The sequence below is a fragment of the Anser cygnoides genome, chromosome 21 (assembly GCF_040182565.1).
Source record: "Anser cygnoides isolate HZ-2024a breed goose chromosome 21, Taihu_goose_T2T_genome, whole genome shotgun sequence".
Taxonomy (NCBI): Eukaryota; Metazoa; Chordata; class Aves; order Anseriformes; family Anatidae; genus Anser; species Anser cygnoides.
In genome coordinates this window covers 8,280,594-8,296,079 of record NC_089893.1, presented here as the reverse complement: position 1 = coordinate 8,296,079, position 15,486 = coordinate 8,280,594, and the positions used below count along the sequence as shown (strand labels likewise).

The window sequence follows — 15,486 nt, the reverse complement described above, 5'->3', positions numbered from 1 at the left end:
GAGAGAAGAACAAGACCAAAGAGTGAACTTCCTCTGAGATGCTCTCTTCCTGATTTTCAAGAAGTGGGACCCACATTAAAATGATTTATACTGTTGAGGAGTTGGGTAAAGTCCAAACCAGCTACCACAAGCTGCACTATTTCCTGATAACGTGCAGCGCTTTTATTTGAAATTGTGACTTTTGTACTGTAACTCATGATAAGGGAAGAGGCAGCCATAAAGCATGAGTCAGTTAGCATGCAGGTACCATGCAGCGCCCAAGTGTGCAATCAGCCTGCCGTGCTGGACTCTGCTTTTTAAGACTGGACTCTTTTTATTTATGGTAGCTTAGCCAGGAACTGTGTAAAAACAAAGTGCAAGGTCCAAGCTTAAGAAACATAAATCCCGTTGTGCCGCATCAGGCTAGGAAGGCAGTTCCCCATGCTTTTTAAGTCCTGTAACATCAGCAACACTCTCGGTGCTGCGGGTGTGTCTGTGCCAGGGCATTTTTGCACTTGAGCACTGCAGTGGTATAAACCGTGCTTACTCTTACTGCTTTTGCATCAAAGAGAAGAAGCTTTATATCGTACGTCTATCTCCCAGGTTGTATCCACCCAAGTGGGGATAACAACTGGGGTTGTATTTTTTTTTTAATACAGAAATGCATCACATCCATTAAATGGAATAAATATCCTACTAATACATTCATATGTAGGCTGCGTGCTAGTGCTTTCCATTTAGCTCCATTACACGTACTACAGTAAGTTAAGACTGGAAAAGGTATCCACCTCGGTAAGAGCAGAGAGGGGTAAGAGCACAAGCAATTCCTGCATGTAGTGCAACATTTTTTCTCATGTTTGCTCTCCCTACAGCTGTAGTGTTTCAAAATGCAAATTAATTTTCAACTCCCTGCTGTCCTCTGGGTCACTCAGGCATAAAGAATTTCTCCTCTCACAGCTGCGGGCAGGGTAAAAAGGGAGGGGACTGAGAGATTGTCTCTTTTCTTTACTGCAAGAGCTTGTATTGCCTTCTCAGTTCTCCCTTTTTGCAACTACTTCCCCCCAAACAAGTCATTCTCCATGGGGACCCCACATACCTCTTTGTAATGCTAACCCCATACCCAATAATCTTGAGTTCCAGCAATTCAGAGGGCAGATGGTGAAGCAATAACAGTGCCTGTTATGTTTGGACATTTGCCCAAAATATCTCAGAACTATTGGCCTTTAAAAGTCCCAACTTGTGTTCAACGAGTTTGTGTAGCAGTGAACTCATCTGCAGCAAGCAGAATACTTCTCCGCTCATCCCCAGTTTGGGGCACCTATTGCTGTTTGTCCAGGCTGCTGGATCCGTCCTTTACGTTACAGGGGTTTCTCGCAGAGCACAGCCTGCCAGGTCCAAAGAAATGCTGAGGCACCTGAACCACACAGGCTTTTAATGATTTACAGAAGGGCTCGAGTCACTTAGGCACCCTTTGGTTTCCAAAATGCCTGACATGTTTAGATCTATGAAATTATGCAAACCTGACTAAGGAACAAAATAAATCTGGGAGATACCTGGAGATAAACGGAGTTATTTCCCTGCAGGCATTCACCAGGCTGCGGGTCTCGCGTGCTGACCTGTGGTAACACCTGAATAACCACTGTTTAATGTTTATATGCCCTCAACCTTCCAAGTACCTCACAAACATTACAAGTTTACCCTTGTGGCACCTCGGGGCAGATCCGGACTGTTAGTTTAACTTCACAACATGGCAATGGAAGCAGACACCCAGCAAGTTTCTCGAGGCCATGAACTGTGCGTGAGAGATGGGATTTGAGCTCAGGAGCACCCGGCTCCCATCACAGAGTCATTAAGGTTGGAAAAGCCCTCCGAGACCATCTGGTCCAACCATCCCCCTACGACCACTATCACCCACTAGACCATGTCCCTAAGCTCGCACAGCTCTGACTACAGCTTAGCTCTTTGACTTGATTGCCCAAGGCCTTTGGAGATGGACTTTGATTTTAAAATAAAACTATAAATTGTGAAATACTGAAAGGAAACTGGTTTTGGCATGTCTGAGGCTAGCAGGTTTCAATATATAGCCAATCACCTGAAAAACGGGTAGCCAAATGAAGTAGTCACCAGCAGGACAGCAGGATGAATGGAAGGGTATGGCTGATGTCACCGTTAAGCTTGAAGGGACTGTCAAGTCACATCAGCCCCACTGAATTACTGCCCCAGAATGCAACTTCACAACCATTTTTTTCAAGTTTATACATCGACTGTGTGCAGAGCTGCAGCAAACATGGACTGAGAGGCAGGAGACAGGACCGTATTTCGGTATGTCACTGCATAACATAAAACAAGCAAAAACCGATAAAGATTCATAACAGATACAGCCGGTTTGGGCTCTAACATACAAGTCAAATCACTAAGAGTATGTGTCTAATGATTCCTCAAGCACGAAAGAAATCATTTGGGGAGGAGAAAAAGTTTACTATATCTCTATGGCATGAAGCATATAACCAATTTTTAAAGTTTCAAGTACTGAAAAAAGTTTACTGATGGAAAATCACGGCCTCACTATCTGTGAACTGTTGTCTTCTGAGCTCATTCACGGGCACTGGCAGAACTGCTACAATTTCAACTAAAGATATTTCTTCAAGAATCTGCTCTTTTCTGAGCAGCTGTGCACTATACAATTACCTTCAGTTTTCTCAGTAGGATTCTACCATAGAGACAAATACTATTAAAGGAGGCAGAACAGGAAGATTTTCAGTTTCATCAATACTTGCATTATTAGGTAGGTTTGTCAGGAAACACAAGATGCAACCAACTGCATGGTTGGACCAGATGATCTTGGAGGTCTTTTCCAACCTTAATGATTCTATTGCTGAGCTGTAGCCCTGGATAGCAATTCTGCGTGTGGCACGTGTTTTATTTATGGCTCTTTTGTCCCCCAGATATCTGAGGGCATTACAAAATTTATCAGGTAAGTAAGCATGCATTATTTTTCCCGCTGTGCCAACAAGGAACTCAGGATCCACTATTTTCTTCTTACACCAATTTTAGGGTAAAGGAAGGAGATGGATCCTATTTGAAGGAACTTGCCCGAAGTCATACAAGAAGTATCTTGGCAGAAAGGGAGACGCATACAAATCCTTCAAATCAGATTTATGTCCTAAGCATGAAAACTCCTTCAGACATAGAAATGCTTAAAAACTGAGAGAGGTGTAAAAGCATGATGCCAGATCAGATCCTACCTGGAGGTCTGAAATCTTTAGTTCACATTCAAGCTTTTCAGCTTGGATACTCTACCTATTAAGAGTACAAAAATGCCCAAGGGTTCATTCACAGAATTTATGTATCTAATATAAACCTTCAGCCTCAGTCACAGCCAACATTCTCCTCAGCCTGTTGTAATGACTGTGGCCAATTTAATAATTCTGATCTAAATGTTATGTTTAACACAAACAACCTACCTTTTTTTGTGCAGCACTTCAATAAATCTTTGTACAAGAACAAGAAGTTATTGCTTAAACAAACTTATTGATGTGGTTGCCAGCATTCAAGTCGTAACAGTTCCAAGCAGCCCTGGGGAACTGCACTCCAAGATCTCTCTGCTGCCCCACGACTATTTGCTATTTGAAGCACAGCGAGCCCACGTCAAGCTTGAGTATCTATTTCTGATGGGAACTCGACAAACGCTAAAAAGCCTTTCTGAAGCTAAAATCTTGAAGCAAAGCAATTCTCTACAAACAACATCATGAGCAGGCATTCATCTGAGCCTTGTGAACATAAACTGGAAGTTCTTGGATTTCAGGGGCTGTCTTGTGTTTACACTTAAAAACAGTACTTAGAGAGAGGAAGGGAAAAGAATAATACATTTGTAAATATTTATAGCTTTCTACTTTTTAGCAAAGTTTGTTTTACTTCTTGTTGTTAATGTTCAATTTCATCCTCAAACAGCAAGAGAGTGGGCACCAGCTAATTTACCCCCAAAGAGTTAAAACATCAAGAAAACCAAAAATTAATAAATATGTAAGACTCAGCTGTCCTGAATTCCAAATCAAGACTTCCTTCACAGATGGCAAAAATCCAAATCCATCCAGCCAGACTTTTATTACAATTAAAATTATTAGCTAGTAAAAGGGACTCCTCACATTAATATGAGGAACCAAAGAGATGACATATAGATTACAAAGCTTATCCTGGAGCTAAGGGGAACCAGACTTTTACAGATCCCTGCCAAGATGCTGCCCAAGATCTCATTCCTTGGGTTACTCTGTTCTGGTAACACTGTTCTTCCTATACTCAAATCTGCAATAAATTAGTATCAAAGGCAAATGTATCACCCAACGGCAGCCAGGGGATTACTTGAAGGAGAGGGTAAGACCAGAGGACCCAGAACAAACTGTGATGTCACAAGTCCCAAGGTGCTCTTAAGAAGCTTATCTGAGGAGCGCAATAACCAGCATGAGAGAATAAAACCATCCCCTCTATGCAGTCGTTGCTAGTGCCCAGCACATACCAGGACCGTGTCTCTGCTTCAATTCGATCTTGCAAGCCATTTTGAAAAGTCTTGGCTTTCATTGTGTTCTTCCTTTAATCCTACCCAACTTGTCATACATAATTGATAATAATTTTGGGGAACTGGGGAGTAGTAAGAGGAACAGAAAGCAAGAATCAGCGTTGTCTTTTGTAGACATTTACTTTTTCAGCAAGAACAGCAGTACTCTCTCTCCCCGTTGATCACCAGTCAGTATTTTCCTGAAGAGTTCTGACTAACTCGAAGGGGAGCTATAGATCCTTTTATATGGGGAACTTGTTGACTAAAAATTAGTGCCATTTCTAAACCCACCTTTTCCAGTTATGGAAACTGATGAAGTATCAAGACAACAAATGCATAAAGATGTATCAATGCAACACATACATGAAGGGGTACAAAAAATATCATTTGCTTTTAGTCTACAAAATCCTCCGTTAATACAGCTGGCTGTGTTATATGGCTTATGCCATGAGGAACACCTGTACACTGTTTTACTGCAGCTCACAGCTCACGTTCCCAGAAGAGCACTGAGGCTCTCCTCTGGATCGCTGACCTCGGCTCACCGACCCCAACCCCTCTGCAAGCTCCCGAAGCCAGAGGAACCGGCACCACCGCAGTGCCGGACCTGCTGCGCAGCCTCCCCGCTCCCAGCGCTGCTGAACCCAGCCCAGCCCCAAGCAATCCATCACTCGAACAAACCTAAGGGGCTCGCAGAGCATTGCCACCGAAAGATGGATTTATCAGTTGTACTTTGTGGGCAACCTCCAGGCAGGTTTCCTGCCCCCTTTTGTCTGTGCCAGAGGCTAAAGCACAGGAGATGGGAGGCTGAAAGGAAACAGTCTGGGTGAACCGCTTGGCTTTAGCACCACTGTACTGCAAAATGCTGTAACAAGACAGCATTTGACTTGATTCTAATCAGCCGTTTACACAAGGACTTCCTAGCCATATATTTCAAAACGCTGGGTGTTGTTTTTACTTTTCTCCTGGATAAAAATGAGGGAAGGAGCCGAATGCCATAACCTTGGTGATGTGCTGTCAGCGACAGCCAGGAACCCGTGCAGCCTCCTAATCCACCGACCTCTCCGGGCAGCCGCGCACAAAGTTCAGGCTAACCACGTTGCTGCCGACTCCTACGTTGGTCTTAAATTCAGGAGTTGTGGAGAGCCACATTTCGAAACGTTCTGAGGCACAAATGAGGACATGGTACAGATGCTGCAATGCAGCATTTAACCAGCTCCCACACTAAACAAACACATCCTCTGCATGCACAATTCCGTCTAATTGGGGTCAGGCTAAATTTGAGTTCTCTTTGGTTTCCTTTGAGAGAAAATATTAGGGGGAAAAAAGTCTACCTACCTACAAAGGGAACAGGGCCTCTTCACTCGTCAGGGATTACGCTGAATTGGCTGCATCTTGCAGCTCTGCAAAGCAAACCAGCATGGCAGGTGTCAGCGGCACCAAACCACCTGGGAACATCGCAGGATCACGAAGAAACAGCTACTCCCTGCTGAGCTTGGTCCGCTTCCAAATGACGCTTCATTGGCAGGGCGAGTATTCAAAACCCAGAAGGAGCCAACAAATGAATAACGCACTAAAATTAAATGGAGACAGGCCTCTGAAGGCAGGCTGCGTTGGGCGACTGATAGGTGTTGTGCAAACCAACATGCCTGACGGGTGTATCACCACAGCCTTTGCTAGATTTAGACCCATCGAAGAAGTCAGAAATCCCTCATATCAAAACTGGTTTTACTCCTCCAGGTACCAGCCCGAAATGCGTTACTTACACGTGGCAGGAAGAGGAGCAACAAGGGCAGCTCGCTGTTACGTTCAGTGAGAACAACGCACCGACGGACGGCCGGGCCTGGTGACCAGAGCACAGGGCTGTGCGCGCCCAGCCCGGATTCCAGCTCTGAACGCTTCGTCCACTCTGTATAAAACCTGAGAGTGCTCGGTTCCCTGCCTTGGTGAAGGCCAGGGATATCTGATCTCCAGCAACCAGAACAACAGCCCTAAGTCAGAGAGGTCTGGTATCTGCACTGCGCGGGGTGCCCTGAGTAATCACATCCAACGACAATGAGCCACATTGCTCTTCGACTCTTGGCAAAGTAGCTAGGGCCCCAAATCCCATCACCTTCCAGTGTGACTTACTGTGGCTCCTAATGGCCATTCTCAAAAGCAGCTTAGAACACAAGTGACTTTGAAAAATCATCCTGTGATGTGCCCACGACTCAAATCCTCATCTAAGAAACAGGACAACGATGCTTCCCTCCCTTCAATGCTGCCGGGTCTACAAGGACCTTTGGGAAAGGACTGTTCCATACCACGTGGAGGTACGACTCCTACAGAAGGGCCCCGTCACTGTGCGGAGGGCTCAAAGTGTCGGCACACTACAAACTGGCATTGAAAAAACCAACCAAACCCAAAACCCAGGACACTGCCTGTCTACAGCTGCCAGCCCAATAATCACTGCAATCCCCACCATGAGTCACCCGTCATACAGAAAGATCTTAAGGTGCAGTACTCATCCTTACTGTTGTTATTGTAAACACTCGTTAAAATCCTTACCTCCCTCCCTATACCTGTTTGTAGCGTTACTTCTCAGGTCTCTATACCACAATTAAAAAATGACAAATTGCACCCTCATCAAAAATGAAGAGGCAGTAGCAGCAACAGCAGCAACAGACACCCTCCCCTAAGGAGAAACTCTAGTAAACAGAGGTATTACGTCCTGAAGTTCAGCAGACGCAAGTTCTGTCACGCCAGCCTGACAGGCATCTTGCAGAAAAGACAGCGCTCGGCCCCAGTACAAGACTAGTCTCAAAAATTCAGGTAAACGAAGATAAATGCTTTGCTGGTTTGGATCCAAGCGCATGCTGAATGTACAGCATGCATACGGAGCTCTGCAGGATGGTATCACCCGGGCTCTTGCTCCGTAACAGTAAGGTCTCGTTTCTACAGCTCTTTCCTCCTGTACATCTCATGCCTTGGTACTCTCCTTCTGACAGCAGCACCACTGGTGCAGAACAAGAGTGATACTTGCTGAGCTCACAGAAAGACAACGTGCTGCAGGAGTTTGGTAAAACCTTTCCTCTGTGTTTGTACACTCCCTTCTGGGTACACAGACATGCGACCAACTCTACGCTCTCCTAGCTAAGCCATCTGAGCCTGCTGCCTCAGCTCACTGTTTATTGAAAAATGTTAGGCTCATTTCAGTTTTCGTGCTTCCATATTCCTTTTATTTTCTGTCTTCTTGTCTCTCACCATTGCCTATCTGAAGGACAAGCCCAGTTCAGCAAAGTTTTGGATGGTCATGATTTCAAAATGGGGATGGCTCACGTTGTTTCACAGGGAATTCTTGGGAAGTTAGGTTTTGTCAGTTTCCCAAGGGTGATAACTAATAAAATAATTAACATAACTCTAGTTTGGTTCAGTGGTGCATTAATGAAGAGCACGCAAATGCCTAGCCACCCATTTCAAACACTGTGGACAATGTTATTTTCTCCTTCAGTCCTGCTAAATCTTTTGGATGTTGGACAGCAGCACACCAGAACTACCATTAATCTAAATCCATCTATAAATGCCTTGGGTTCTTTTTTGTATTTCTGAACTGAGATCTTTTACAGTTGTAATCCCAAAGCATTACCAGTACGTATCACGCACAGACTTCAGCAAAAGTACGATGTTATGTGCTCCTATAAAAATACTTGTTTATGAGGTGAAGAAACAGGACTGCATCGCTGCTCTCTCTCACTCAACGTGGAGCATTGCACTTGGCTCCGTGACTGAGGAACCTTAATGCTACAGAGTGAGGGAATCTTAAAACGCTGTGCATGCACGGAGCTTGATTCACAGGAACCCAGAAATGTCTCCACAAAACCAATCCCGGGGATTACATCACTTGGAATACGGGTCAGAGAGCTGAATCACACAGAAAAAAACAATCCTGCTGTGTGAAATGGAGACATGGCCCTGTTAGCAACATTCAAATTGGATCTGCTTCACTCCAGGGAGTTAGGAAAGAGTTATTAAATCGAGGTTGAAAGCAACTGCTAACTTCTCAGATGAAGAGACCTCATTAGCACAGCTCAGGCACAATCACTCAGATGCACGTGATGGCAGGGGAGGGACCAGGACAAGGAATGACCTCCTGGAGACTGCCACAGAGGAGCCTCCAGTGTCGTTAGGACAGTTTAGTTCAGCTCAGGGTGTGTCTTTTACTGCTAAATAAAATGCATACCCCTTAAAGCCAGGCAAAAAAGTCAGTGCAGAGAGCAAAGAAGAGCTTTAATTATTGCTGACTTGTGTCTAACTAAAATGGACAGGAGGGCTGAGGATCAAAAAGAACTCTCTCCTTCCCATTAATGAGCTCACTGCTGGCCTGTCTCCTGCCCTCCAAGATTGCTCCCACAGCATGAATATAAAACCAGCTCTATTGCTACCCAGTGGTGCAAATTGCCCACTCCTGATGCAGTTCTTACATGGGTTACTGTACGTTTCTGCCTTCAAACCATGCAGTTTCTGGCTCTCTGATGCTTTTCAAGCCCCAGCAATAAAGATCTCTACTGGTTCCAATTAACAAGCCAATGAGCCTTGCCACAGTCCTGATTTCTTAAGAACAAGCTCATATTATTCACCAACCGGTAGTAAAATACTTCATGTCAGGCAAGGGAGTACACATTGCTGTTACCAACTGAATCCATTGGAAAAAAGTGCACAGAACAGTTCCCCACCCTTTACCATCCCTTTTCCAAAAGGCACTCATATGAACAAGGAACCTAAAGTACCTCTGGCAACAAATTTAACAGAGAAATTTCCTTCCTACCATACGTGTCACTGTGCTTCTCCTTGAGCTCCACACAAAAGCTGGGGGACATCAGGTTAAGAACTCTGGCAGATGAGGTCTACGCAGATATGAGCCATGGCCCAGTATCTACTGCATTAGGCAAGGACCAAAATATGAAACAGATCAACAAACTGACAGAGCCAGACAGTGATGCTATACCCATCACTAATTTCCTGATGGCTCTAACTCCTGGGCAAACTGGCTGCGGCCCATCGCTGCTCCACGCTGCTTTCCTAAAAAACCCTCAGCACGGGCCATTTGTGCGAACGACCTCGGCGAGTGAACTGTGGAAGAACGTGTGTCCTCTGTTTGCTACTCAGCAGTGCAGGTACCTCCCTGATTTTCACAGCCTAGATTGGAGATGTCCCAGTGAGATGGTAGGAAAGAGCACACGAAACAAAAGTTCATCCAAGGAAGAGCAGTAACAATTGTGTAATTTTTTCTTGGAATGGAGAGCTCATCTTTGCTGCCTCCCTAAAATGCTGATGGGAAGGTGGAAGGGGTAGAGAAGACCTATAGGGAAGTCACCGTAACAGAAAGAGAAAATAAAGCTATAACAAAATATAATATCCAGTTAATTCCTGTACATTTTCTGAAACCAAGAGGAAGGGCACAAGAAGAATCTACACTGCAGATTATGCTAGAATCAAAGAAAGGAAGTGAGTTGGAGAGAAATGTATGGATTTAACATAGCAGTTACTTACTCACTGACGCAACAATGAAGTTTGTTTCCCCGTCAAAAAATATTTAGTATTTATTTGAAGACTTCAAGAAGTTGAGAACTCATCTTCAGTAGTTCCCACCCACCTTCAGTGCTCCCATGTCAAACCATGATGCTTGCTTCTTATTAGCATTAGTCTCAATTCATCTTTCAGCCATCGATTCTCAATACACATTTCTCTGCCAGTATCAACTACCCCTTTGCTAGATATGATCCCTCTTTAGTAAGATTCCCAGCAGAGGAAGAACTCAAAAATGGGTTGTTCCTTACCATCATGGCCAGAGTTGAGAAGATGCTCTCCCAGGTCACAGCCAAACACCCTTTCCTTCAGGATCCCCCGCTGCTTCAGTTTCTGCTTTGTTGGGCGCGACTTCATGAATGTACGGAGGAAGGTGATGAGCTTGCCGTGTTTTTTTGACACTGCACAACAAAATACAGAAATCACTTCAGGCCAAGCAGAACACATTCTACGGAGCATGTAAAAACAGTAGCAACATTAATATGAATTATTTACAGAAACAGATTTTCCAAGGTCCGATACTAAACCAAGAGTTTGCTTTTGTTCTAATCCCTGGCCGGTGCAGAAATGACACAACAGCTGAAATGGAAGAATTTAACACAAAGATGCATCTACCCAAAATGCAGCTTCAGGTGGCACTTCACTAAAGCACTGTCACCGTACAGAGGCTGATGGGCAGCACCTGTAACGTGCATCTGTGCAAAAGGAACGAGGCTAAGCTAGCAAAACCTGTCATCTCTGCCACACTGACAAACACGGTCTGCAGTCTCTAAGCAGAAAGAAATGCTTTGTTACCGGCTCCCATTCTGGTAGCCTTAGGCTCCTCCAGAGCAAATGAGTGACTGACGGTATCTGAACTTAGAGGATGCTCAGCTCCGGGTGCCACAGCCTGCCCTTCCAGCACACCTTCCCACACTCCTGCTGCACGTGGGGAAGCCCAGCCCAGAGCAGCGTCAGCTCCCTCAGCTGTCTTGGTTTTATTTAATAGAAAACCAAGGTGGCTGATCTGAAGAGATGCAGTTTCCTTCCTGCAGAAAGAATACACGAAGTCTACAAAGGGGCAAGAGCGCAGCTCAGGAGCTGTCCCTCTACACCTTCAGCTCGTTTCCCACCCAACGCTGCGTGGCCTCGGCTCTGCTGGTGAAACAAGTCACTGTGTCCAAGCCAGCCGATCCCGCTAAGGAGTGAAAACCGGAGCAGCCCAGGCAGCTGCCCCTCTCCTGAGGGCAGTAGGGGTGGCACGGCTGGGCCGCAGGCACCTGGGAGCAGAGGCTGAGCAGGGGCTGGGTCGGGAAGGATTGGGTTGGAAGGGAAGCAGAGCCTGACAGCCAGCTCTTCTTGAGGCCCACTGAAAGCACGAGGGTGACACAAAAGAGCTCCGGCCTCCCCAGCACAAGTGCCATTGTAGACGTGATTTCAAAGCAGTTCAACTTCCACAGAGGAGCTCTGCTGGAAAGAGCACGTCGCTCGGCTCACACGGCCGTGCTCTGCGAGGCAGCCTTGGTCTCTCCAGGCAGAGGGGACGGCTCCTGCAGCCCTGCAAGGGAGCGGTTGCTCCCCTGAGCTTCTGTCTCAGAACCCAGGGAGGAAAGCCCACCACCCAGCCCATCTGCATGAAACTGGGAGTACTGTAAGCAAATTTCAGCCGAGCAACGCTGTCCAGCGAACAGCAGAACCAGCCCCTGGTGACAAAAATGCGTTTCTTCAGTGCCACCACTGCTCAGGAGCGCGTACAACTTGAAATTCTGTGAGCAGCTTCGGGTCTTGGGGCTCAGCAAAATGGAGAATCATGCAGCAATGCTTCATACAGGCAGACAGGATATTCTTCAACCGGACAATATGGAAAACCTTGTCCAAGGACAAGGTTGTATCATGTTATACTTTACAATGCTTGAATCCCTTTATACAGCTGTATTGTGCCGTCTATTTCACCAGGTATGGACAGAATCCCTCCATTTATAATAAGCCTAATGTAAAGGACCTTAAAATATTTCTGTTTGTTTGAATAGGGCAGGGTTTTGCTCTTGGATAAAGTCCCTTTTAGCAGCATGGCACTACATTGATCTGCAGCAGCCAAATACATCTGAATACCTGAAATCCTAAAATCTCAAACAAAACCCTGGCCTGCATTTGCACCAATCAAACCCAAATCATTTAAGAAAATGCAGAAGCACTGAGGAGGACAAACTGACTATGGGGCCTTTAATTAAAGGAATGTTGTCGGTTTGCTGTGGCTTTTTAATTACACACCACAAATGAACAGATTGTGCCGACACACCAAACAAAGCTAGGACAGATTTTGGTTGTATCCATCATCACAGTAAAGTAATGGCTCGTTCCTCATCTCCTACCAACCCTGCTCAAAACCAAATGGAGGCAGAGACTCAGCCCGACTTGTGTGGAGTTTCAGAGGGTTAACAACCCCGGGCTCCTGTGATTGTGTCACTGGAGCCGATGGACCCCAGACACTTTCACCAGTCTGACAAATAAAGCCATCACTAACACACAGGTATTCATCTGAATCACTTCACAGGCTCTGAACACAGCTCTTCGTGAAGTGTCTTGCTTGACTGAATGACAAATGGATCCATCAGATAACGGATGTAAAAATGTAGGGAAATGCATCCCGTGCCTGCACTGCACAAGTTCTGCCGAAGCGGGGGACCAGGCCAGCCCGTGACCTCTGGCGTGAAATACAAGAGTGCAGTGGATGCGCCGCCCTGCGCCAAGGACGTGCTTGGCTTGGTGCTGAAACACGCCTACATCACTAACCAGAACGGAGACCTGAGTTTTTAAAACAGAATAAATCTGTCCTGCCTTTAAGCTGCTCAGCGCAGGTTAAAATAATTGTCTTGTTTTCTGTATCATTAAGCAGGCTCCTCCAAACGCACTCCCCTAGTGTACCTGTGCAACAGCCCATGACACTGTCAGGGCGATGCCTGAGCAGATTAGGGAACCAGAAAATCACTTATCGATAGCCTGTTGAGACACTTGCATAGTTCCTTGGTTAAGCACAGCTTCCTGCCCCAGTCCGCTCTGAATCACTGCCTACTCCCTGCGAGTGTCTCCCAGGCTAAGCCGGCTTCAGGGGCTTACACCTGCGCGAGAATGATTCACTGATACGGGGAGTTAGACTTCTCGGGGCGGGGGGTGGGAAAGCAAGGAAACTCGAGCAGTCATCTCTCTGCTGACAGGTTATAAAAAAGAACAAAAAAAGCACGTAGGTGTCTGATACGGATAAGCCATCATGAGAACACAGGAGGCCGTCAGGTTCGCTGTCTTTGTGCCGAAAGCAGTAAAGGGGAAACGCTTTCAATCCTGCTTCCAAGTCCCCTGGCATCATTTGACCCTCAAACCAGCAATGCATATCCTTAGAGATTTCGTTTCTGATTCATTTCTGCTCAGACCAAGCTAGCGCAGCAGTCACAGTTTCTGCATAAACACTGACGCCAAGGCTGCTCCAGGACTCGTGCAGAATAAATGCTTTCTGCTCCGAAACCATTGCGGCCCCACCGGTGATGGTACCAGCAACAGCAAGTGGTGCTCCCCTGCTGCAGCCCCGGTGCCTGGCCTGGGCTCCTGCACCCGCCTGCCTGCTCTGAAAAACCCCAAATTCGGGAATGCAAGGAAGTTACGGAACGCAGGGAGAGGGTTTATACCAGAAACAAATCTTAAATCGTTACAGGCTGTGGACAAACTAGTTAGCCCTTTTCTACCCTCCTTTATTGTCCCATCAGTAAAGTGGGGACATGACAAATCGGAGCCATTCGCAGCCGGTGTCTCCCTGGGGGGCGTTCAGGTGACGGGCGACACAGAATTAAACTCGAACGCTAAAGCAGGGTTACTGCCAGGCGATTCTGTACGTCGGAATACGCTACAGACAGAGATGCTGCTGAATTACCTGTGCAGCTGAATTGCCAACACAAAGGCAAATAAAAACAAACAAAAATCCTAGTATTTAGGCAAATCGCTTTCCATCTTAGGTTTTAGCACTGTAAAACAAGTTGTTCACCAAAAAACCTGAGACTTTCCTAGAAGGAGCCGGGGCTGATTTTCCTCATAAAGGTTTGGCCAAGTATCCTGGCCTGAGCAAGCATCTCCATCTGCCATAGTGAGACTGGCTGCAAAAATAATAATAATAAAAAAGTAACCTGAGGTTGCACTGCTTTTGAAGTTTTGCTGGCACAAATATGTCAATTAGGAGTGCGAAAAAATATCACACCCTTAGCTGACATAACCGTGCTGGCCAAAGCCTTTGTACAGTGGGAGGGGGGGAGGGAGATAAAAGGGATCCTTGTGCCAGGTAGCTTATTGTGGTTTTGGGAGACTGCCACGCACTGTGCTCCCCGAGGAACGTTTATCAATCAATCTGTGCCATTGCTGCTATTCCACCAAGCTTTTGTAGTGTCGGTGAGGCCCCAGATTCCCCTGACATTGATGCAAACTATTAAATAACAATCACTTCATTAAAAGCAGGGCCTGTTTGCCCGAATGCTGCAGACTCAAAAGGCACTTCAGGATATGCTTCACGCACCGTGTTTACTGGAGAATCGTGTCAGCCATCAGCTGATTCCAAGTACCCACGGCTGCTGCTCCGCACAAAGCCTTTTTCCCGGGTTATTTGGGAACCTTTGGAAGCTCACGGGGACGCGCCTCATCCGCCTTCCTCCGACCTCTGCCGCGGGGGGCATCCCGTCGTGCTCCTGCATCTTTCCGTGGGGCTTCACCAGCAGCTGAGTCACCGATTACCCGGATCACAGTAATCTGCAGGGCGGTGGGGGCAGCCCGAGCGCGGGGGCGGCGAAGCAGAGCACGCAGCCCGGGCCTTCTTACGCGGATCTCCTGCCGAGGCCACCGCGCTGCCCTCGGCCCGCTGGCCGACGTGCCGGGCTGGCTGCGGCTCAGCCCAGCCTTCTGGGCTCGTTTATGCCCGCGCAGGTTTGACAGGGATGCAGCGACTCTGGATTTCCCCCCATAAGATCGGAAGCAGTGATACCACGAGTCTCGGCCCGAAGTGCAGCAGCATCACGTCTAGGCACGAAACCCTTCGTGAGACCACCGCTAAAATGTAGCATTTCACTAGGACAATTGCCCAAACTGCTGGCAAGGAAAGCCCAAGTAGAATGGAAAAGAGCAGTGGCTCCTTCCTCACCTTTGAATCACAGGGACCAAACAGAAATCTTTTAATAAATGCGGCTTGACTGTGCACCCAAATTTTTGTGCACGCATTTTCCTTCCCTTTCCAGTAAGAAACCCCCATGCAATGGCTCTGAGGACAAAATAAAACATAGCCAACAGCACACCATGAGATACTGCCATCCTGGGACGGCATCTCCCACCTTACACATCCTGCCTCTCCTCAGGCACCGGGGAAACAAAGCAAGAGAAGCAAA

The 15,486-nt window shown here is 46.7% G+C and overlaps 1 protein-coding gene across 16 annotated transcripts in view; it reads right to left on the bottom strand.

The window, feature by feature from the left end:
• The window catches only part of ARHGAP32 (Rho GTPase activating protein 32), a 262,161-nt gene that overhangs the window by 29,393 nt on the left and 217,282 nt on the right, over nt 1–15,486 (bottom strand). For all 16 annotated transcript variants that reach the window (XM_066981261.1, XM_066981262.1, XM_066981264.1 and 13 more), the window contains one exon: nt 10,345–10,494. In XM_066981261.1, coding sequence (XP_066837362.1) covers nt 10,345–10,494 — 150 coding nt within the window. The remainder of the gene's footprint in view (nt 1–10,344; nt 10,495–15,486) is intronic.